General features: G+C 41.1%; 1 protein-coding gene across 1 annotated transcript in view; it reads right to left on the reverse strand.

Annotated features, from left to right (window-relative positions):
• Window positions 1-214: 214 nt before the first annotated feature.
• The window catches only part of LOC121520266 (vasoactive intestinal polypeptide receptor 2-like), a 37,990-nt gene continuing 12,928 nt past the window's right edge, over window positions 215-25,276 (reverse strand). Inside the window, exons 3-12 of the mRNA XM_041803640.1 lie at window positions 23,883-23,974; window positions 14,973-15,070; window positions 12,676-12,808; window positions 11,581-11,731; window positions 10,398-10,458; window positions 5,688-5,757; window positions 3,039-3,130; window positions 1,894-2,023; window positions 1,713-1,754; window positions 215-388 (exon numbers count right to left, since the gene is read on the reverse strand). Of these exons, the coding sequence (XP_041659574.1) occupies window positions 215-388; window positions 1,713-1,754; window positions 1,894-2,023; window positions 3,039-3,130; window positions 5,688-5,757; window positions 10,398-10,458; window positions 11,581-11,731; window positions 12,676-12,808; window positions 14,973-15,070; window positions 23,883-23,974 (1,043 nt within the window). The remainder of the gene's footprint in view (window positions 389-1,712; window positions 1,755-1,893; window positions 2,024-3,038; window positions 3,131-5,687; window positions 5,758-10,397; window positions 10,459-11,580; window positions 11,732-12,675; window positions 12,809-14,972; window positions 15,071-23,882; window positions 23,975-25,276) is intronic.

The raw sequence follows: 25,276 nt of genomic DNA on the forward strand, positions 1-25,276 counted from the left end.
ATTGCCTAGATCAACTGTCCATCAGTTCATGGTACATGTAAAAAAATATAAAAAGTATTCTTGTCCCCAGCAGACAGTGAATGTGATGATGAAGACACGCTGAAGGTCCATTGAATGTACATCTGAAGGCTTGCAGAGATTTGTAAAGCTAAAACCAAAATCTGCTCTGGTGTGACGTGCAGATCTGCGCCATGTAGAGACTGTTTTTGTGTCCTCACATCACCGTGGTCTCGGACTGCAAGATGGACTGAGTCCTGGATTTTCTGTGAAAGTGAACCATGTGTTCTGAGCCGTTCCTGGATGCGAGGGTGTTATTTAGTTGGTGCGCTCTGTTCAGGCGACAGTTCAGACGAAAACTCCGCCACTTCCTCTTTAGCTCGCCCTGAACCTGGAGAAACAGATCAGACTCATTCAAGAGGATATTTTAACACTTTTTAGATGTAACATTTTTTGCTCTATGACAAATCAAACCAAGAAAACTCAGCTTACATTGTGTGACTGAATATTTACAATGCACGACCAAGACTTATGGTTTGTTTGCTATCAGGCACGACCTAAGCGCTCAAACTGGACCAGGCAAATCAGGATGGTAGTGTGCAGATGTCAATGAAGCTCCCACTAATTTGTCGCCATATGATGAGACAACTGCAATACTAATAGATGTGACTTCCACCTTTGTTTGTCAGACTTTTCAAACACTGACAAACACAGCTAGAAAGTTAAAGTATAACAGATATTTCCTGGAAGGGGGTGACATTCCACGTCCCCAGATCCAGTCTCTGCTGCTCAGCATCAGAGCACATGGGCCCCCACCTTCTTTAGCTGCCAAGATTGCAGTGCAATCCCTATGCTCACCCCTGGTAGTCCGACAAAATGGCAGCTCAATGTACATTCTTCAGGCTGGGCACAACCAGGCACCACCACCTGGGTCACTTGCTGTCCGGCAGTCCCCAGGTCTGGCTCCAGGAGGGTGCACTGGTTTCCCTCTTCCAGGTGAGGTGACTCCGATCCACAAATGTCTGTTTCAGCTGTCTGTTGAACTGCTCTAAGTCTGGTCCATCCCCTTGGACCAATTTGCCTTGGGAAACTCTTCCAGGGGCTAGTGCCCCCAACGACGTAGCTCCTGGGTTCACAGGGGCATGCAAAACCCTCCACCACCAAAAGTTGGTGGTTATTGGGGGATCGGTGCAGCATCAGCAGCACTGCAGATGTTGTACCAGTCAACCTTCTTTCCAACTCTCAGCTTTGGTTATGAGCTTTGAGTAATGACTGAAAGAATGAGATCATGGGTTCGAGCTGCTAAAATTGAGATTCCTCAGGGGGATGGTGGGGTTCAACCTTAGAGATAGGGTGAGAAGCTCAGACATCCTGAGGGAGCAAGAAGTAGGAAAGCAGCCAGTTGAAGATGACTCCTAGTTGCCTCCCTGTGGAGGTCTTCCAGGTGTGTCCAACTGGGAGGAGACCCCTGGGTAGACCTAAGACGTGCTGAAAGAGATTCTTTAATCTCATCTGATCTGGGGACGCCTCGGATTCTCCCAGGAAGAGCTAGAAAAGCATTGTCTGGGCTATGATACTTAGCCACCGCAACCCGGCTCTGAAGAAGAAAAATGGATGGATGGACGGCGAATAGTCCGCTATTTGCAGTTTAACTTTTCCCTACCAGTCCTCAACACTAAGCTCTACACTCAGTCATGTATTAGCTGTAATCTTACCTCACTGTTGAGGAAACAGTACAGAATGGCCACGACCAGACCCTGAAAACAAAACACCAAAGTTAGATTAACCAGTGCTTAATATCTGTAAATCTTCACCTCATGACCTAAAAATGGACTAAATATTGATAAAGCTTCTTTGCAGACTCAGAGGAATGTGAAATAACAAATATAACCGCACCTGAAAGGATCCAAGCGCCAGGTCAAAGAAGATTTTATAATCCTCTGCGATGGATTCACTGGGAGACACGAAGACCACGTAGTTGATCCCAAACAGCGGGATGAGCAGGAGAGTGGATTTGGCCAACCTCCTGGAAAACAATACAATAAACATGTAAAAACGAACGAAAAAGATCAAGTTACTTCAATTCAAAGTTTGCGCTGAGTCAGTCTTTAGATTGCACCTGATTCAATGATCTCCTCAGTAATTCTCACACTTGTTTATGTAATACTGTGGCGTCAGTTTTGTAGGCACAATGAACAGCACACACAAAACATCCGTCCAGTCCTCCAGTTTTTTATTTCATTTTGAAAGGTGCTTGCTTCCCGAACACCGTCTATGGTGGGTGAGATATCCAAACTGAAACTATTACTACAAAACTAAAACAAACAAAAGACCAGAGCTAAAATGACAGAACTCTCACAATGACCACTGTATAAACTACTCTCACTGCCCTGTGATAAACCTTCAGCTCTCACATAAGACGGTGAAATCCTTCCTCCCAGCGCCTCTCTCCAGCTGTCAGCTCAGCTCAGCACCACTCTGAAAAGCCCGGCACTGACACTGAATCTTCACCTTCACTAACAGGAGATTCTGCACTGGAACAAATCGGTTTACCCGTTCTTTTCATCGCCCCATGTTACTGAATCTCCAGCAGCCGCAGGACGTGAGAATACCTGACTACTCAGCACCCCTCAGGTCTCTCTGGAGAAGGCCAAACTTTCCAAAGATTCCACAAACATCCCGCTGTGGACTGAGAAAAGACTCACAGAGACACTGTGTCACGTAAGACTGTGTGCTATAGAGGTTCCACCCTCACGCTGCAGCATTAAACACTGCCCCGTTCACTTAGCGTTAGCATCACCCTTATCTCTGCAGACAGCACACTCTGAGGGGATTAAAATGTTATCTCTTTATATTTTTAAAGACGCTTAGCTAGCCCTCTTATCCACACACATCCAGCAGGTGTAGCGTTTGCCTAATGACACATAAATGTTGACCCAATCTGTCAACCCTGATTTAAGATCAAACTTTAAAAACATTTTGCAGCACGTGTTCGAAAGCCAAAAGTTTTCTATCACTGTGTGGCTTTTAGATTTTTGTACCTGTACTGTGATTGGTCGTTGCCGCCCACGTCAGGACACCTCAGCTTCTGCACCAAGATCCGAATGATGCTGATGAACAGGATGAAGTTCACCTTGGAGACAGGAGGGAAATGAAAACAGAAGAGCCAACATGGGGGATTAATATTTAGCTGTGCTAGACAATTTTCCACCCACAGAAAACAGTGAATGAAAGGCAGAGATGATGCTTGCATGCATCAGATCTACCAATGCAAAGAAAAAGCCACAGATCCTGCAAGATCAGTGTTACTCAACCCTGTTCAACCAAAGAGCCAAACTGTTGAAAAATACCTTTGCAAGAGCCACAATCTAAGTGGTCAAAAGTGGCAAAAACGGCTTGAAGTAGCGATAAAAATAAGTCAAAGACGGCAAAAATGGTCAGAAAGCAGCAAAAAATGGATGAGAAGTGATAAAAAATGAGTTACAGGTGGCAAAAAATTGTCCAAAAGTGACAAAAGAAATGAGTGAAAAGTGGACAAAAAGGGGCAAACAATAGGAAACAAGTGGTATTTAATGGCAAAAGGATGCTTAAATGGGCCAAAAATTTGAAAAAGGGGTAAAATGGGATAAAAGTGGCAAAAAGAGGAGGCAAAAATGGGTAAAAATTAGGAAACTAGTGGTATTTAAAGGCAAAATGTAGCTCAGTTGGGGGAAAAGTGTCAAACAATGGTGAAAAATGGCACAAAAAAAGTTTCAAAAATTGGGGGAAAAAATGGGGAAAATGGGGTATCTAATGACAAAATGATGCTGAGTTGGGCAATAAGTGGTAAAAACATGAAAAAGGGCAAAAATTGGAAAAAATGACAAAAAATTAGGGAAAGGGGCAAAAAGAAGTAAAACTGGCAAAAAGTAGGAAAAAAGTGGTATTTGATGACAAGAGGTAGCTTAAATGGGTGAAAAGTGGCAAAAACTGTAAAAAGCAGCAAAAAATTTCCCTTTTTTAAGGTTTTCTGGGGGAATAATATTTAAAATTAAGACATAAAAGAGCCACAAACACTCACAAAAGAGCCACATGTGGCTCCAGAGTCATACGTTGAGTATCACTGTGCTAGAATGTTTTTTTTCATGGATAATCTGGTTCAGGAGTCTGGATGAAAATGGATGAACCTTGCTAAAAGCAAAGACTGGGCGCTGGTTTAGCTCAGCTGGTGGAGCAGGCACATTCTGGCATACAAGGTATTTCTCAGTTATCATCTTCTGAGTGGTTTTATCAGTCACCTGTGCAGTTTCTTTTTAGTTTGCGTGACACTATACCAGGGCTGCATGGCGGTTCAGGGGTTAGCGCTGTTGCCTCAAAGTAAGACAGTTCCTGGTTCGCTTTGCGGTCAGGGCAAGTTTGCATGTTCTCCTCGTGCATGCGTGGTTCTCTCCTGGCACTCTGGCTTCCTCCCACCACCAAAGACATGCTTGTTAGGCTAACTCTAAATTGCCCGAAGGTGTGAGTGGGCCTAGCTGTCTGTCTCTATATGTCAACCCTGTGATTGACTGACACCTCTCGCCCAGTGACAGCTAAGATAGTCTCCAGCCCCCCCGTGACCTCCAACAGGACAAGCAATCTAGAAAATGGATGGTTGGACACTATACCAACCAGTGGCGGCTGGTCAATAGGGGGCGCTCAGGCGCCGCCCCCCCCATCACTCTCTCCACAAAGAGAGGAAAGATCTGAAGCTCACTGAATACATTTTTAAGACATTTTCTTTAAATATCATTACATTAATATGAATATAGATAAACTCTATCATGCACTGTATAAATAGGATTTATTAAAAGATTAAATGTGTCAAACGTTCTACGCATTTGCTTTTACTTCCTGTCCACTCATTTCCTCCCTGCGGCATTGAACCCGAGAGTTCCTCAAAAAATTCCCCATTCCTTGGGAAAGTTCCTGCTGTTGAAAAGCCCCTTTGGTTGACCATTAGAATGCCTATGAACTGTGTGTTCACCTAAAAGCCTTTGGCAGCCACTGACCTCGTTGTCATTCACAAATGTTGGGCACCAAGGCCCAGGGACTACAGCTGGGTCTACATTTGTAAACTGTAGACCCAACAGTGGGACTTGTCAAAGGGTAAATTCTTGACCCCAGAGCTAAATGAAGAGCCTGATTCCTGCAGTTGAAAAGCACTGAGTTTCTCAAATGTTTCCTAGGTCCTGGGGAGAGTTCCTGATCTTGTAAAACACCCCTGGAAATGAAGATTTCAGCTAAAACAAAGACCAAATATAGACTATAAACTGCTGTTAAATCAGCAGGTAACATTTGTTATTTCAGCTGGGAGGTTGGTTAGTTTCTACTTCAAAACAAGTCACCTGATTTCACTTTGGAAAGTTTCAAAGACTGTGCAAATCCACTTAACTGCCCTTAGCATTGTTTGCTGTGCTCTCTGCTCTCTCTGTTGAAAACAGGGCAACTTTTGGGACAGCACCATGCTCATCAATGCTAGGAGGGAGGCACTAATGGTACCAGATTAACCAACAACAGTGGGAAAGGACTTCTTTTGCTGGTGTAAAAGAACATTTGTGGACACAGGCCCCAACATAAACGACCAGGGGTTAGCACTTCTATCTGTATTTTCTCTTTTACTGTCATGATTAGTGAGCCGGGACACCAAGAGGAGGAAGTAAATTTGGACCTACCATGATCGAGAATCCAATCGGTCCATTGATTACCCAGTTAGGTATGGGGTTGTCATTTCTCTCCCAGCATCTGAGGACACAGAACAATGCCTTAAAGAAGCAATATACTCAATGCATATGTAAAAACACAACCACTACATGTTTTTCAGTTTCTTATTGACTGACGGGTTCTGTTTTACCTTGACATGTTTGGACTGCTAAGTTCCTGCAGTCTTCTCCAGAGTAGTCACATGATGTTGCTGTGACGTGTCTTATCAGCTGGTTTTAAACAGGTTTGGTCATCCTGCCTTGCAGACAGGATGACCAGATGTCTGGCAGCATCTTGAGACTGACATCCCAGGTATGGGGCAACCTGTAAGTCCCCTCACCCTGGTTCATGGTCCTTGGGCCTGTTTCCAAATCTTGATGGCTTCCCTGATCTGTCAGTAGTACTTGTTGCTATCTGGCAGTTTCCAAGTCCCCTTTTGCAGTGCTCTGATTTGGCTGATTTTAAGTTCTAGATGTTAAGACCCATCACAGCAATATCACACGACTCTTCTGTCAAGGTAGCACAAACCTATACTCGTCTGTCAATAAGAAAACAAAAAAAATTACAGTTTATGAAGACGGTATTTGGGTTACAACAGCTACAGTGGTGTTTGGATGGTTACAGGCTGTGGAGGAGCCACCTGAGAAGAGAAACTACCTCAGCAGTTCTTTCACATCTCAGTGCTTCGCCTTAAAAATGCTTCTGGCAGTTGACTTAAGGTCTCTAGTGGCGTTTGGGACACCTGGTTTGTTTGGTCTTGTTTAAATAATCTCAAGGTCACTTGGCAAATTTGTGCAATTCATTGACGCTGGTGTGAAAGCTGTTAGTCGAACCCTAGTGGAGACAAAACAACTGCACCAAGACTGCTCAGAAAGGTGGGCCCTGGTCTGCTTTTCTTCAGACTGGGGCCCGATTTCTATAACCGTGCCATTTTTTGGATCAAGTTTGATTGGGATTAAATTTCATGAGCTTGCATTTTTAGCTTTAAAGTGCACACTACACCTATTAGCATGCAGTGATCTTGCGCATCATGTTTGGGTCCACCAGTAAATGTCCCATGTGAGCACAGGGACCACAATTAGACAGACTGCAGTTGTGAAAACGCCCACAGATCTCCAGGTGTTGAGATAATATCCTTCAGGCTAAGTGTAGATTTAAGTCACAGATCCATTCATCAGTTTTGAGATCCAGTTCTGGGGCTGGATTAGTCCACAACTGAGTAAAGTAGTCCAGACACCTTCCCTAAGCCAGGTCCTCCAGCAGTTTCATCAGGATCTAAGAACATTCACAGGTCAAGCGGAGTATGTAATCTCTTTCCAGTGTTCTGCATCTGCCCTTTGGGTCTTCTTCCAGTTGTACATGCCAGGAATACTGGAAGCATTGCTCCCAGTGGGCTGAACCATTTTAATTGGCTTCCTTTGAAATGAAAGAGGAGTGTGTCTGCTTTGAGGATCTCCCAGATGCCTAAGCTTCTAGTATCTCTGGGGACGTTCCAAGACATCCTGCAAAGGAGACACAGTCCTTCCTCTTTAATTGGACGTCTCATTCTGAGTCCAATTAACCAAAGCCTGTGACCTTACAGCGTGCCAGGGCACAGGAGTAAACCAAACGCTTGTTGAAGAGCTTAACCTTTGTGCTCTGTATATGGTGGTCCTTTAGAGCTTACTACTGCGTGTTATGACTCATGCATTGATCTGCATGTGGATCTCACATTCAGCTGAGCCTTACACTGAGGCTGAGGCTTACACTTGGAAAGATCTGCATATAGTAAAAGTTCTTTACCCTTGTAGAAATATAAAGGTTGTCTAAGGAATGCAATCCAAAATGAAGGCATTTCAGTTGAAATCAAATTTAAAATAATATTTGTTAACAATGAAGTCCTCCATGTTCCTGACTGTACACTTGAGACATGAATGCTTTCAAATCTTACATCAGGTCTTAAGTTCACACTGTGCTATCCTCAGCCAAGTCAGACATGAGTTTTGAGTTGCATGATTCTCTTGGAAGTTGCTCAAACTTTCAGCCTGAGCATGCATTGAATGTCGTATAGTAGAGAAAACAACAGCAGAACAACCAGCTGCTCCTGAATGGTTGGATGGATTTCTGCAAATGCCTGCACACACTCACAGCAAAAAAGCAGATAGCAGAATCCTCACCTTTGGGACATTTTTTCTTTGTAAATGTCAAACAGTGTCTTAAATCACCATAAAAATATCAGAAATGCCTTTTTGATGTGCCTTCCCTGGATATAATAAAGGAAAAGAATGTGCAGGACAGGCCTAGCTGCAAACCTCCAGCTGACAAGAGTATGTTATTAGCATTGTCTTGCTGAAATACTGAAATAGTCAAGGCCGTTCCTGACAGAGACGTTGTCTGGATGGGAGCATATGTTGCTCTAAAGCCTCTCTCTACTTTCCAGCATTGATAGTTCCTTTCCAGATGTTAGAGCTGCCCATGCCACAGGCACTAATGCAACCCCATACCATCAGAGATGCAGGCTTTAAAACTGAGCCAGGAGAACAAGCTGGATGGTCCCTCTCCTCTTTAGTCCACAGGACACAGTGTCTGTGGATTCCTCTGACCACAGAACAGTTTTCCATGTTTTCTCAGTCCATGTTAAATGAGCTCTGGTCCAGAGAAGATGGCGGTGTTTCTGGACCCTGTTCACATATGGCTTCTTCTCTCCATGATCCAGCTTTAACTGTTATTTGTGGATGGCACGACCAACTGTGTTGACAGACAATGATTTCTGGAATGTTCCTGAGCCCATGCAGTGATTTCAGTACAGAATCATGCCTGTTTTCAGTGCAGTGGCCCCTGAGGGCCCCTTCAGCCTTGTCCCCTGCTCACAGAGATTTCTCAAGATTGTCTGAATCTTTCAGTGACTTAGTGGACCAGTGTTAATTTGGCAGCTATTTTTAATCTAAGTCTTTGTCTTCAAATTTATTTTTAGTCACATTTTAGTCATTTCAACCTTTTTAGTTTTAGTCTAGTTTTAGTCCATAAAAGTCCTCACATTTTAGTCTTTACTTTTAGTCCAAGCATTTATTCTCTTGCCTAAATCTGGTACCAAATCATAGTAGTGTGTTCTCTGTACTCTGCCAAACCTGGGGTCCGTGCTTTCTACAGCTGAGAGGCAGAATAGATACAGCTGCATTGTTTTTTTGACAGATTTATCCACAGTGGAGAAATATCATTGCTTTAGAATGTCCAACAAAAACTAAATTACATTTTAGTCTAGTTTTAGTCATCTTGACAAAAACTAAACTTATTTTTTTGTGGTGATTCTGGGTTGCATTCATTTTATTTTGACAGACTAGTTTCCATTTGTTGCTGCTGCTCTCCAACTTTGCTTTCCCTGAGGCCTTTCCCCCTACGGCGCTGAGGCTGATTCTCTCATCAAGCGGTCTGCTTCACTGCTGCAGACTGAATCCTCAGCGCCAGGGTATTGTCTGCCACGCACTTCTTCCACACTTCATGTACAAAGTCTTTGCAATTTTACGTATCGGAACATTTTTTCTTAAGTTTTTCCACAATTCTATACTTTTTTGACATGTTTGAGATTTGCCATCATTTTCAAAAAGAGCTCAAAATTCTGATGAAATGATAAAATGTCTCAGTTTATGATCTACTGTGACTAAAATATGTATTTATGAGATTTGACAATCTTTGCACTCTGTTTATATTTACATTTTACACAGCGTACCAACTTTTGTGGGATTGGAGTTTTATTTTCTGTAAAAGAAGGTTGATTTCTTTTGACCTTTTGTCTTCTACGGTAGCAAATACACTCCTTTCACACTCAGGTAGCTGATGGTAAATCTACCTTGGATATTTATGACATTTTGACTAATAATTAAACCGGCTTCAGAGGAAATGAATGGGAATTTTTCTTCTGAACCACAGAGCTGAGCTCGACAACCTTGAGTTTGCAATGCAATAACTGATCTCATCTACAGTCTCAAACTGAAGACCCCAGCTTTTGTCGAATATCTTTGCAAGTCACTACTCAATTAAAATAGCCTTTATTTCAGAATGAAGCTTTGACTGCATATTATGTCCATCCATCATTAAGTATGCTATTGCATTAAGGTTGCACACTAATTAGATATGCATGTATAGCACCAAGGTCAAGGAAGAACCTTGTTGTTGTAGCTTCATTGACATTCTCCATGCAGCATCCTCACACTACAGAGCCGTGTCTTAGCTGTCTGTTAACAGTAAAGTCATTTAAATACGTCATTTAGAGAATAGTCTAAACTCTGCAGTGCCGTCAGCTGTAATAAAAAGCTGAGATGATCCATAGCCTCAGGCTTTTAGTCATGACAACTCAACGCAAGTTCCCCCCTGATGAATTAAGCAATGAAGTGACCTTTGACAGCACTAATGCTTGTCCTACTATTCTGGAAACTGAGCCTCATTGTCACACGGCTACATGTCTGCAGAATCTAATATGAAAGATCTAATGAAATAACTTTAATATACTCGTGTGCTGTTCTCATTAAAAATCCCAGCTGCCTATCCTTTAAGAAAGGAGTGTTTATTGATGCCAAATACCCACCATACCCATGGCCCACACTGTCCTGTGACCCAACGAGCCATGTATTAAAATCAAACGCTTTAATGATGAACTCTAATCTCACACATTTACATTTAAATAATAAATATTTAATAAGACTCACCCTGTGTCTTCCAGATAAACCCTCGTCATCACCCAGGCAAAGACGAACACCGTGGGGATTCCTGCAAAATGCCACAAAGTCAAAAACAAATAAGAATCTTCATGTCATAACCACGACTAGCTCTGCTGCTGAGGTCAGACTGTGTTAAAAGCATGGAGAGAACGATCCCACATCTGGGACACCTCACAACCTACCAACATGTAGTCTAGAGCAGTGGTTCTCAACCCTGGGATCAGGACCCCCTTTGGGGTCGCGAGACACTGAGAGGGGATCTCCAGATGCCTTGAAAAAATGACTTCAAATACTTTTCAAATTACACTGCTGTCAGTAGTTTTGTCAAATTTTAACCCATTTTGTCACTTTTTCTCGACAATTTTAGCACATTTTTGCCACCCAAAACCCATTTTTGTCCATTTCAAACCCTTTCCACCACTTTTTTTCTGCCTGTTTTTGCTACTACTAAACCAAATCTTGCCACTTTCCACCTGTTGTTGACTCTGTTGACCCATTATTGTCACTATTAACCCCTCTTTACCACTTTTTTAAACCCATTTTAGCCACATTTCACTTTTTGATACACCAATTTTTGCCAGTTTAATCCATTTCAGCCAATTTCTGCTTCAATTAACCTTTTTTCCAGTTTATATTGATTTTTCATCCTGTTTCACAACATTTCCACCTCTTTTTTGCCACTTTAGAGCCATTTCAGCCACTTTTATATCCTCTTCAACCACTTTATCTGCCCGTTTTTTCCACTTTAACCCATTTTTTTCCATTTTTGGTGTTTTCTGGCCACTTTAAAAAAAAAAATTTTACACTTGTAACCAATTTCTGCTATTTTTAAAATCCAATCTCACCACCTTATCCACCTTTTTTTGCCAAAATTAACCCATTTAAAATCCGTTTAATTCCCCACCATCCATCAATACCCACTGACTGCATTTGCAGTGCAGCACAGATCAGCACTGCTGGACTGCCAGACCTGGGAGATCAAGGAGGCCGCGGCAGATACAGAATCACGCCTGAACTGCCATACAACACAACAAACACACATGAAGCTATTGCTCTGAATCTAAAGTCCATTCTAGATTTTTAAAGGCGTAGTCATGTAAATAACGCTGACGGGTGAGTTTCTGATGTCAGCAGCAGCAGGAGGAGGAGGAGGAGAAGGAGGAGGGCCTACCCCAGCCAATGAACATGTAGATGATGAAGTGTCTGTTCTCAGAGAAGATGACCACCAGCAGAGTGTGGAGGTACAGACCCTCCACCAGCAGCCAGAAGAAGTTAGCCATGATGAAGTACTGGAAAAACACCAGGCTGGCTCTACATCCCACCTACAACACACAAAGATCAGGAGAATTTACATTTTCATCGAAATATTCAAAGCCGTATTATTATCATCATTACCACTGATACAAAAATCAACCTTTGAGTCATTTCCTCCTGTCTTTGTGGGGTTTTTGCATCCTGTGGGGCTGGTATAGGATCTTAAATCCACAGAGGAACTGCGGGTTAATCCGGCTTATTATTCCATGTACTTTTATGTGGGAGTTTATGCATGTGCAGTTTTCCCACTTGGGCAATTACTGGGCTCACTAGAAGTGAAAGCTTTAATTTACTGGTGGTGACATTTGAAGCAGCAGGGAGTAGAAAGGTTAGAAGGTCAGAGACATTATCTCTTCAATATGAAAATGAAGTCAGGCGTGGAAGGAGCTACCATGATGATGAATGAGCTAAATAGAAAATAATTAAACAAAGAAATGCATCAGAGGTTTACAGCAGGGGTCATCAGTCAGTTATATTTACTGAAATCAAAGCTATTTCAATCAATAACATCTTAACAGGACAAGTTCCATGTTAAAATAGGAGCCCTTCTTTGATATCACCTTCACTATTCTTGCATCCATTGAACTTGTGAGTTCTTGGAGAGTTTCTGCTTGAATTTCTTTGCAGGATGTCAGAATATCCTCCCAGAGCTGCTGTTTTGATAAGAACTGCCTCCCACCCTCATAGATCTTTAGCTTGAGGATGATTCAAAGGTTCTCAACAGGGTTAAGGTCAAGGATCATGTTATGTAATAAAAGATTTCAAGTAAAAGGGAAAGTTGGAGCCTATTGCCGTCTGTCGTCTCATTTAGCATCTCAGTTTTCTCTCTGTGACAGCGTTCTGTTCTCAGACAAGCGTCTATCTCCCTGCTCTCTGTCTGCTTCACTCGCCCCCTCCCTTTCGGGACACGACCCATCTAGGCGAGGACACGGGACATGGGTGATGGCCTCACCAGAGACGGCTGGTTGGAGCACTTGGAGTTCCGGTTGAAGAGGATGTCGTCTTTCACCAACACGGCTACAGCTCTCAGGATGAAGGAGAAGAAGAGGTTGAGGTGGATGTAGTTCCTGGTGCAGTGGAGTTTTCTATGGTTACAAACAAGTATAACAAAATTAAATTAAAATGGGTTACATAACAAGAACATTAAAGAACATTTTTAAAACTGACACTGCACTTACTGTCCAACATTTTTGCATGGTTTATCTATCAAATGTTTTAATTGAACCAAATCCTGTCATGCAGATTTGGTCCAAGCACCACTGAGCTCTGCCTTAGAGCTCTTATTATATGATACATGTTTTAGACAACCATTCATATCATCTTGCACTGCAGCCTCAACACACAACAGCCTCTGTACAAGAGGGAACTGTTTTAGAAATTCAGCAAAAGAAAATGAAATTTATGCTATCATCTAGTGATATGCAAGCATTAGGAGTCAACAGGTTGAGCCAAAGGAGGCGCTAATCATGAAAACATAACATAGACTCCCCTACAAAAGTACTGGAACGGTGGGCTGGAGAATTACTTGGCCACTTTTTGCCCCTGATGAACTCCTTTGTTGTTTTGGTAGTGTGTTTTGGGTCATTATCTTGCTGCGTGATGAAAGATCTCCTAATCAGTTTGATTTCGTCTTTACTTAAATTGACAGACAAAATGTTTCTGTAGACTTCTGATTTCATTTCTGCTGCCATCATGTGTTACATCATCAATGAAGATTAATAAGACCGTCCCAGAAGAAGCTATGCAAGCCCATGACATTTCCTCCACTGTGTTTCACAGATGAGCTTTGGGATCATCAGCAGATCCTTTCTTACAACAAACTTGAGTCTTTCCATCATTTTGGTAAAGGTTCATCTTTGTCTCATGGATCCATAAAACATTGCTCAAGAATGTTTGAGGATGGTCTCTGCACTTTTTAGCAATTTCCAGCCTGGCCTTCCTGATCTTCTTGCCAATGAGGGGTTGGCATTTTCTGGTTTTGCCTCCTGACTTCTTATACCTTTAACTTTTTTCATGAAGTCTTCTGTGAACAGTAGATGGAGATACCTTCACTCCTGTGTTCTGGAGGATGTTAGTGATGTCACTAACAGTAGATGGAGATACCTTCACTCCTGTCCTCTGGAGGATGTTGTTGATGTCACTAACAGAAGATGGTGATACCTTCACTCCTGTCCTCTGGAGGATGTTAGTGATGTCACTAACAGTAGATGGTGATACCTTCACTCCTGTCCTCTGGAGGTCGTTGCTGATGTCACTAACAGTAGATGGTGATACCTTCACTCCTGTCCTCTGGAGGTCGCTGCTGATGTCACTAACAGAAGATGGTGATACCTTCACTCCTGTCCTCTGGAGGTCGTTGCTGATGTCACTAACAGAAGATGGTGATACCTTCACTCCTGTCCTCTGGAGGATGTTGCTGATGTCACTAACAGTAGATGGTGATACCTTCACTCCTGTCCTCTGGAGGATGTTGCTGATGTCACTAACAGTAGATGGTGATACCTTCACTCCTGTCCTCTGGAGGATGTTAGTGATGTCACTAACAGTAGATGGTGATACCTTCACTCCTGTCCTCTGGAGGATGTTGCTGATGTCACTAACAGTAGATGGTGATACCTTCACTCCTGTCCTCTGGAGGATGTTGCTGATGTCACTAACAGTAGATGGTGATACCTTCACTCCTGTCCTCTGGAGGATGTTAGTGATGTCACTAACAGAAGATGGTGATACCTTCACTCCTGTCCTCTGGAGGATGTTGCTGATGTCACTAACAGTAGATGGTGATACCTTCACTCCTGTCCTCTGGAGGATGTTGCTGATGTCACTAACAGTAGATGGTGATACCTTCACTCCTGTCCTCTGGAGGTCGTTGCTGATGTCACTAACAGAAGATGGTGATACCTTCACTCCTGTCCTCTGGAGGTCGTTGCTGATGTCACTAACAGAAGATGGTGATACCTTCACTCCTGTCCTCTGGAGGTCGTTGCTGATGTCACTAACAGAAGATGGTGATACCTTCACTCCTGTCCTCTGGAGGTCGTTGCTGGTGTCACTAACAGTAGATGGTGATACCTTCACTCCTGTCCTCTGGAGGTCGCTGCTGATGTCACTAACAGTAGATGGATTATGCTGTTCAGAACATGGTGATCATAATAATCGTAATGTCCTTGCCCATCTGATGCACCCTTCATCTTGGAAACCATTGAAGAGATTACCAAAACAAAGAGGGTGAGTTCTGTTGTCTCGTACCTGAACAGACAGAGGATGGCACTCCCTGTGGTCAAAGTGATCAGCGACAGGCTGTGACCCAGGGTGTAGAGCGTCTTCACGATCCGGTAGAAGACCAGCTGCAGAGACAGAGACACAAGAGCACCAGTGAGATATTATTACAGAGATTTTGTCAAAAGGAGGATATAATATATGGACAAAAGTATTTGACCACACTTGTTAATTACTGAATTCAGGTGTTTCATTCAGACCTGTTGCCACAGGTGTATAAAATCAACAGTCTCCATTTGAAAACATCTGTGATCCTAAATGTGTCATTCTAAAGAGCTCAGTGACTTAAAGCGTGGTACTGTGATGGATGCCACAACTCAGACACAAAGCAGGTTCAACGACTGCAAAGGTGGATGGTGTGTAAAAGTTTCCAATTCTCCAATGATTCCATATCTGAAGAGTTCTGAACCTCAACTGGGATTAATGTGAGCACAAAAACTGTGCAGTAGGAGCTTCATGAATGGCTGAGCAGCAGCATCCAAGCCTCAAATCACCAAGTCCAATGCCAAGTGTCAGACGGAGTTGAGTAAAGCACACAGACACTGGACTATAGAGCAGAGGAAACAAGTTCTGTTTGGTGGATGCAGGGAGAGCGTTAACTAGCCTGACTGCATTGGGTTTCTTGAAAGGCGCTATACAAATTCAAGATATTATTATTATTATTATTATTATTGTGCCAAGTGTGACGTTTGGAGGAGGGATAATGGTATGGGCTGTTTTTCAGGGTTTGGGCTAGACCCCTTATCTCCAGTGAAGACCAATCTTAATGCTCCAGCAGACCAAGACATTCTGGACAATGCTATGCTTCCAACTGTGTGGCAACAGTTTGGGGAAGGGCCTTTTCTATTCCAACATGACTGCCCCAGGGCTCAAAGATGGACTATGAAGACCTGGTTTGATCCGAGCCCTGACCTCAACCCCATCCAGCACCTTTGGGATGAACTGGAACAGAGTTGGATGAACTGGAACAGAGATTGTGAGCCAGACCTTCTGGACCAAAATCAGTGCCTGACCACATAAATGCTCTACATAATGAATGGGTTTAAATTACCACAGAAACACTCCACATTCTTGCCTTCCAAGAAGAGAGGAGGCTGTTTTAGCTGCAAATAAAAAAAGGAGAGGGGGCACCTCCATATTAAAGTACATGCATTTGAATACAATGTTGTTACAGTCCCTGTTGGTATCATAGTTGATCTAAGCAGCCTACATATCCTTAAACTTTAGGATAAATGTATAAATGTCAGGTGATGGACACAAAGGCAGAAAGTGGATTAAAATCTATAGCTGCACTTTGATGCAGACGCTTGCTCATCATCAGAAGAATGCCATAGAGCAGTGATCATCAACTGGTGGCCCTGGGGCCACATCAGGCCCCCCATATCTTCCCATCCGACCCCCAAAGTCTGATCAAATTCAACATATGTGCAAAAAAAAACTATAGGAAAAATTTGAATTTTTTTTTAAAATATATATTTCATTATTTTATAAAACTCCATAAAGCAGTTAAAACAATGCCAAAAACAACTGAGACTGAAACAATTTAATCAGGAATTACTTTATGATTTAGTTTTAGAAATACAACTGTAAGCCATTATTAGCAAATATAATGCATGTTAAACATGTATTCATCAGTCCATTCTTGATGAAAATGGATATGAATAATAGAAATACAAAAATAGAAAAAATAAATCAAAAATAATAAAATGAACAAAGAATAAAATCTAAAAATGGGAGCAAAAATGAAAACATTGAAATAGGAATAGAATATAAAATATAAAGATGAAAAAAGGGATAAAATATGAAAATGGAATTAAAGAATGAACACACCAAAATGAAAATAAACAATAAAAATACAAAATCGGAATAAAGAATAAAAATACAAATGTGGAAGAATAATTAAATAATTAAAATGGGGATAAAAAATAAAAACATTGAAATGGGAATACAGAATACAGGGGGGAATCAAAAATGTATATTTTTCAGTTGATTCTTGATAAAAATGGGAATGAACAATAAAAATAGAAAAATAGAAAAAAGGACAAAAATATAAAAATATGAAAAAAGAATCAAAATAATCAAATGGGATGAAGCAATGAAAAAATTTAAATATGAACAAAGAATCAAATATAAAAATGGGAGTAAAAAATAAAAACATGGAAATGGGAAAAAGCATAGAAAATATAAAGATGGACAAAAAAGAATAAAATATGAAAATGGAATCAAACAATAAAAACATTAAACTGGGTATGAGCAATAAAAATATAAAATGGGAAAAAAGAAATGAACATATTAAAGTGGAAATAAAAATTAAAAACATTAAAATGGGGAAAAAACATTGAAATGGGAATAACGAATAAAAATATAAAAGTGGGAATAAAAAATAAAAACATATAAATGGCAATAAAGAATAAAAATAAAAAATGGGGGAAAAATAATACAATTTCAGAAATGGGAATAAATAATAAAATACAAAAATTTCAATACAGAGAAAATATATGAAAATGTGAACAAAAGTTAAAAGGTAATATTTGTTGAATCTTGATAAAAACTGGAAACTTTCAGCTTAAGGTGTTTTGGGAGTGAATTTTTCCTGCTTGGGTTTTTCACTTATCACTACACAGCACATGAGAACCAGACCAAGTGGCAGACCACATGACAGCCACAGGATAAACGCTAAAATATCTCAGTCTCCCCCCTGTGGCTGGCTGCGGTATAGGGACTGATCTCACTGTTGGAGGCAAAACATTTAGTACATTTGAAAGAATAAAAATACAAAAATATATTAGCTAGAGTATTTTGAAAATTTCTTTAGTTTATTTGAAAGTTTGGCCCCCACAGTGCCTGTTTAGGAAAAAGTTGGCCCTTGTACAAATGTAGTTGATGGCCCCTGCCACAGAGGGTAACTGGTTTGACAGTGCAGACATACTGTTGTCAGCATGGATGCTTTAATCTGGACACATCAGATCCTGCAGAAATACAGCCCGGGCTGCAAAAGTCCTCCAAACAAAAGCCACAGTCCATGCTTATGAGAGAGGAGTGAAAAGCTGCTGTTATGGTTATTGATAGACTCTCCAAATCTGTTTCTGCTCCATTCACTGCTCTAAAAGTTCACTAATTCATGCTGAAACAAACTGACAGAAATAGCAATGCAGAGGGAGAGAGACAGGACAGCACAATGGACGATTCAGCGCAGCTATTCGTGACCAAAAATCGAGCCAAATAAGACGGAAGCTGCAGCCAAAAGACAGGAACTCACAGGACGGGAAAAGTCTGATTTCATGAGGGGACAACGATGAGGAATGTTAGCTCTCTCTTTCTGATTAGAAACCTGGATAATTACTCAATAATAATCACATTTTGATAGTTAAAACATCTGCAATCGTTGATCATGCTGATACAAAGTTATAGTCCACATCTGCTGCCGTTGTTCAGACGTTCTAACAGGTCATAACAAAAGAACAACAGAACTGTAAAAGAGCTTCAGTCTGCAGAGACGTTAGAGCTGGTTTATGTGGATTATTCAGAGACAAAGGGATTTTTCTCAGCAACAATAACGCGTTTTTCTCCACTCTACATCTGTCCTGCACTCTCTCTGACCCTCCGTCCAGCTCCTCTCTGTATTGTGAAATATCTTGTACCATGTCAGCACCAATTATCCAGATCATCATTTTCATAGAGGACATAAAAGCGGATTAAAAAAAAAACACTGAGAAAGAATTTGTTTAATTTGAGCAAGTGTTTGGGAGCCGTCCACCCCGCCTATATGATGGTCGCTGTAGCTCAGAGACATGGCTGTTCAAACAAACGTAAAGGTCAACGTCTGATAAACTCTGCAGCTTCCACATGAAAACATTACAAGACGTTACAAGATTAATGTTATGGGCTCATTTCTGAGAGTATGCTTTACTGAAAAAGAAGAACTGTGATCCTTCAGGCTGGATCTGCAGCCTCCTGTGTTAAAAAATGAGCCCACTGTGGAAACGCAGAGAACTGCAGCTCCTCATTTGTGGTCTTGAGCAGGGGTCCTCAACCTTTTCAGCCCATGAACCCCCAAAATAAAGGTGCCAGAGACCAGGGACCCCGCTGGACCTGAAGGTGGCTGAACAGCCAGGAGGTTTCTGGGACCCAGCCAAACTGGGGGCCAGCAAAACCGTGGTCTGTTGTGACGTTAAGCTGTAAAAACCATATTTTATATTTAACCTCAATAATAACCACTCTTATCAAAGAAACAAATACCTTTATTTATATATTTGTGTAGTTAACAGCCTTCTTAAAAATGAAAACTTTTATTTAAAAACAAATTAAAATTTGTTAAAAATAGCAAAAAATGGTTAATAATGGCAAAAATGGTGGAAAAGTTGGTGAAATTGGATATTTAAATAGCATAAATGGGTAAAAGTGAAAAAAAATAACAAAAGGTAGGTTGAGGCAGCAAAAACAGACCCAAAAAGTGGTAAAGAGGAATAAGAAGTGGCCGAAATGGCTTTGAAGTGCAAACAATGATGGAAAGTAGGTGGAATGGCATGAAAAATTGATATAAACTGGCAAAAATGGTTAGACTGCGGTTAAAATGGGCTAAAGGGAGTGGAAAAAGCAGTTAATAGTGACAATAATGGGTCAACAAAGGTAACAGTAGGCAGAAAAGGGCAACAATTGGTTTAGAAGTGGAAAAAACAGGCAGAAAAGGTGATGGAAAGGGATTAAAATGGACAAAAATGGCTTTAAGTGGCAAAACTCATTTAAAATTGACAAATTGGTGAAAAAAAGTGATGAGAAAGGGTCAACATTTAGTAAACCTGGCGTGAACTGTTCAAAATGTATTAAAAATAGCAAAAATTGTAACTCATGGCAAAAAAAATGGTAGAAATGGTGGTGAAATTGGATATTTAAATAACAAAAATGGGTTAAGAGTGGCTACAATTAGGTAAAAGTGTTTAGAAATAACAAAAGGTGGGTTAAAGTGGCAAAATAAATCACAAAAATTGGTAAAGGGGATTTAGAAGTGGGTGAAATGGCTTTCAAGTGCAACAAATTAGTGGAAATTAGGTGAAATGGGATAAAAAATTGAAATACACTGGCAAAATGGTTTAACTGTGGTTAAAATGGGCAAAAGGGAGTGGAAAAAATGGTTAATAGTGGCAATATTGGGTCAACAAAGGTAACAATAGGCAGAAACAGGCAAGAATTGGTTTAGAAGTAGAAAAAACAGGCAGAAAAGGTGATGGAAAGGGATTAAAATGGACAAAAATGAGCTTAAGTGAAAAAAACTGATTTAAAATTGGCAAATTGGTGATAAAAAGTGATGAAAAAGGTTTGACATTTGGTAAACCTGGTGTAAAGTGTTTAAAATGGGTTAAAAATAGCAAGAAAGGGTAATTAATCGCAAAAAAATTGGTGGAAATGGTGGTGAAATTGGATATTTAAATAACAAAAATGGGTTTAAAGTGGCTAAAATTAGATAAAAGTGGCAAAAAAATAACCAAAAACGGGTTAAAGTGGCAAAATCGGGCACAAAAATTGGTAAAGGGGGATAAAAAGTGGCCAAAATGGCTTTAAAGTGCAACAAATTAGTGGAAATTAGATAATATGGGGTAGAAAATTCGTAGAAACTGGCAAAAATGGTTAAGCTGTGGTTAAAATTGGCAAAAGGGAGTGTAAAAAGCAGTTAAGAGTATCAAAAATGGGTCAATAAAGGTAACAATAGGCAGAAATAGGCAAGAATTGGTTTAGAAGTGGCAAAACCAGGTGGAAAAAGGTGATAGAAAGGGATTAAAAGGGGCAAAAAATGCTTTAAGTAGCAAAAATGTGCTAAAATTGGCAAATGTTGTTAAAAAGTGATGAAAAAGGGTCAACAGAAGGGGCATCAGAAAAGTCCAGTTGGACCTGAAGCACTTGATGGCACTTACTGATGTTGTTTCTTCTTGTCTAGATCGTTGCTTGTGTTGTTCTTGCTCTCAAATGTACGTCGCTTTGGAGAAAAGCGTCTGCTAAATGACATTGTAACATTGTAACATTGTAAGAAGACCCAGCTATAATCCCACATCAGACAAGAATGGGACAACATTCCTCTCCCAAAACTCCAGCAGCTGGTCTCCTCACTTCCCAGATGTCTACGACGGTAAACACGGCCCTGTCCCTACTTTTTTAGAGGTGTTGCTGCCATCAAATTTAAAACGAGCTCGGTAGAAAACACGACATACTTTTGAGCGTCACATGTCGTGTTGCCTCACATCCTCTCTGTCCTGTTAAAATCTACTTCCCTGTGAATTTCAGTCATCCTTTGTTAAAAATGACATCTGGCCCTTTTATTCTGAATGCTTTATGTGACAGAGCACATGAACGACTAATGTAGCTTCTAAAATCTGACTGAAATAGTCAAATTATATTTGGCTTTCACGCCAAACACGCTGTGTTTCATGTGATCCAGGCCTTCTGTGAATGAAGGTTTGTGTCAGATGTGAAAACACTGATTAGAGCTGGACACTTGAAAGAGAAAGTGTTTTGTGTGTGTGATCGCTGCTCTTTTATTCTGTGTGCCAGAAAATGTCCACTTTCAAACAAAGAGACTGAAATGGACTTGAGTCATCACGTCGTCCACCACTGCTCCTGCAGCATTTCAACACCGTCGATTAGAATCTCAGAGATTTGATCGTTCTGATTCATTAAAAAAGCATCAAACACGCTGACAGTCTGACAGCCTGAGCACAAATGTAACGTGTAGATCATCCTGATGTCTACATGAAAGGAGGAGATGGAAACGGCACACAGCTGACACACTTCACATATAGAGGAGTTTCTCCTGTGTGTAGTCAGACGTCAACAATCAGGATTTGATAGAAAGATGTGATACAAAAACGCAGCTGGAAGCAAAATGCAAATCTAAAAAGGATTTATCCCTCTGTATGAATTATCATCTCTTCAGCGTGCCGTGAAAATGCTCCGTCTGCAGCAGTTTGAAACAAGCAAGGAGACGTTCATGATGTCTGCAAAGATCGACATTTATGTTAGAGTTTAGTGTGATTTATAGACATGAAATTCACTGCTATTAGTTCTTTATTCAGGCACTTTTTCAAAGAACTTTGTTTGGTACTGTGGCGTGAAAAAGTATTTTCCTCCTTTCTGATTCCTGAATTTTTTGCGTATTTATCACACTTAAATGTTTCCGATCATCAAACCAATTTTAATATCTCACAAAGAAAACCCAAGTAAATAGAAAATGCAGTTTCTAAATGATGATTTTATTTATGAACCCTCAGACATCACTGTAATTTACTTTAAATGCCAGTTTGATTACTTAAAAATCAAAAAATGTGGTTTGAGTGGGAGTCAACAGGACGTTTTTGTCCACAAGTGACTCGAGAGGATAGTAAAGTTTAAATTTCAATGTTCTGAATTTTTTCCCACTTTTTAATTTTTATCCTTTATTCCCATTTAATCAGGTTTTTGGGGCCGGATGGCAGTGGTGTTCACGGGGGCAGGAGGTGGTCCCGGCCCAATTATTGAAAAACGTACGCTAAAGTGCCCTCTTGGTTTGAAAAAACACACTAAACTGCCCCCTTGGCTGGTTAAAACATGATAAACTGTCCTCTTGGGTGGCAAAAAGGCGTGTTTAAGTACCCTCCTCATTGGTTAAACTGCCCTCTTGGGTGAAGAGAACACACTTAACTCCAGAAGACCATTAGGACCAATAAATACTATGAAACATCACTGTTGCAGTGACTTTTATGTTGGGCCCTTTATTGATCTATATTGAGCCAGAACTATATCTCACAGAACCAGTTTGGATTATCTGGTGCTAATATGGTGTTAAAATGCACTACAATACAGGAAATGGCATCTACTTCATTGAAAATGTTCTGGAGGAAGACCCCAGACCCCCTAGGGATTTATTGATTTATTTCTGTGTGTTCTTCACAGTCCAACGTTGAATCTACACAGTTCTTGTGGATGCTGATCCTAACTACAAACTAACTTGAGTAGTCTGTCTAGTTAGTCCGTTTTAAGACTATATATTGTGCCATTTGTAGAACTTATAAACATGTCTAAAGTTCCCTCGAAAACACGCCAAACTTAGTGCCCTCTTCAGTGGCGAGAACGCGCCGTATGTGCCCATTTTTTTCTTTTCACCCCTGCCCTTGAAAAAGTCTGTGCATGCCACTGCCAGATGGGAAGATATTGGGGGGCCTGATGTGGTCCCCGGGCCACCAGTTGGTGATCACTGACTGGACAAGACAACGTCTCTAACATCAACAGGAAATCTGCAATTTTGGAATAAAAATGTGGCTGTTTTGGCACATTTCCAGGTGAAATATTTGGGGGAACTCGATGACTTTTATCTTGGTGTATGGCTAGAAGAAACCTTTGTGATAAAAACTGGAAAAACTGGAAAATGGTGCACGCTGTGACCTGACAAGGGCCTTTTTCAGTGACCTGAAACATCGTTTACATGCATATGAAAGGCTTAAATGCACAGACAAACCTCTGTTTTCAAAAATAAATGAAAGGGCTGAAGTGGGAGAGCGACAGAAATGTGGAGGGAGGCGCAGGGAGAGAGTTAATTGAACAAGCACAATGGCTGATTCAGAGGGAGACCGGTCGTGACCCAAACTGAACCGAGGACGGGAGCAGCAATTATGACAGACGAGGCCAAACCAGGTTAAACACTCTCAACCAGAAATGTAGTTTGTCTCATGACAGCTCTGATGGAGGCCAAACAACGGTGCATCCAGGAAATAGGACTTCAGGAAAACTTTCAAGGTTAGCCTTCTTTTCTGACAGCACGCTGACACGTCAGTTATCCAGGTGAGCAGAAATGCTCTCATCTAGCTTTCAGACTTCTTATACAGGAAAGTAAACGACCACAGGTGTGTGTTGTACCTTGTCCTGGCTGGCGTCTGACTCACACACGCTTGAGATGTCTGGGAAAACGTCCGACCACCCGGCTGATGAGCAGTTCCTGCTGATGTTACCTGAGAAAGAGGAGACAGAACGCTGTAAAACATCTGCACAGTTATGTCAAATCTGCCTCCCCGGTCTCTGCTAAAACTCAGCGGATAAAAGTGGAAATTGAAGTGAGAGAGGACTGAAAATATGCAGTAAAAAAAAAAAAAAAAAAAAAAAACATCTGAGGCAGGATCCAGAGGTGAAATGGTCAAAATCACATCCCAGCATCATATTCAGAGCACCACCTGGAGCTCCTGAGGGGTTTTTATAAGCGTTCTTACTGCAAAATCACTCGTTGCGCTGAAAGGTCATCTTGTTTGGAAATTCCCAGAATGCACTGTTGAAAAGAACGGAGCATCTCTGGCTCAGTGAGTGGAAGTAACGTCAGCACACTTCTGCCTCAGCACACTCTTCACAAACGGCGTGTCACAGCGAGTAAACACAGCTGAAGCTGGGAGGACGGTTAACCGTGTTTACGTGGAGAAGATGTAGAGACAACAGTGATGTAACAGCGCTGTGGAGTCTGAGGAGAGGCAGGGGCGCAGCTAGGGATTTGGGGCCCACAGAAAGAATTTACCCAGGGGCCCCCTAAACCGGTGAGACAAGCACCATATGTTGAGTCTTTTTTTACAAATATCTCTGCATTTTAATGTGTTTTTGAAACATGATTTCCCCATTTGTGAGCAACATTTTTACTATGGTTACATTAAATTTATATGCATTATTTTGCAGCGCTGTACTAAACCATTTGGACATTTTTAAGGGAGGAGTAGAATTGTATTTTACCCTATTTGATAAGGATTTCAGTCTGTTGACCATTTAGTTCAGTGTTCCTCAACAAAAGAGACAAATTGTTGAAAAATGCATTTGCAAGATCCACAATCTAAGCGGTGAAAAGTGGCGATTAAGTTAAGTTTAAAGGGAGCAAAAATGGTCAAACAGTGGCAAACACTGGGAGAAAAGTGGCAAAAATAGGAAGAAAAAGTGACTGAACTGGGAAAAAATGTTTTAAAAGTTGGAAAAAATGGGCAGAAAGTGGCATTTAATTGCAAAAGGCAGCTTAGATAGGTGAGAAGTGGCAAAAAAGGCAAAAAAAAAAGGCAAAAAATTGCAAAGAGCAGGATAAAAGTGTCAAAAACGGACGAGAAACACTGGGAGAAAAATAGCAAAAAAAGGGCAGAAAGTGGCAAAAATGGGTGGGAAGTGACCAAAAAATGAGTTAAATGAGTGGTAAAAAAAAAAAAAGGTCCCAAAGTCCTGAGACAGGCTTCTCTAACATGATGAGTCTTTTTCAGGAGGTTAAAATCTGTCCCACAGAGGAGCATCAG

Source organism: Cheilinus undulatus, linkage group 13 (assembly GCF_018320785.1).
Source record: "Cheilinus undulatus linkage group 13, ASM1832078v1, whole genome shotgun sequence".
NCBI classification, from domain to species: domain Eukaryota; kingdom Metazoa; phylum Chordata; class Actinopteri; order Labriformes; family Labridae; genus Cheilinus; species Cheilinus undulatus.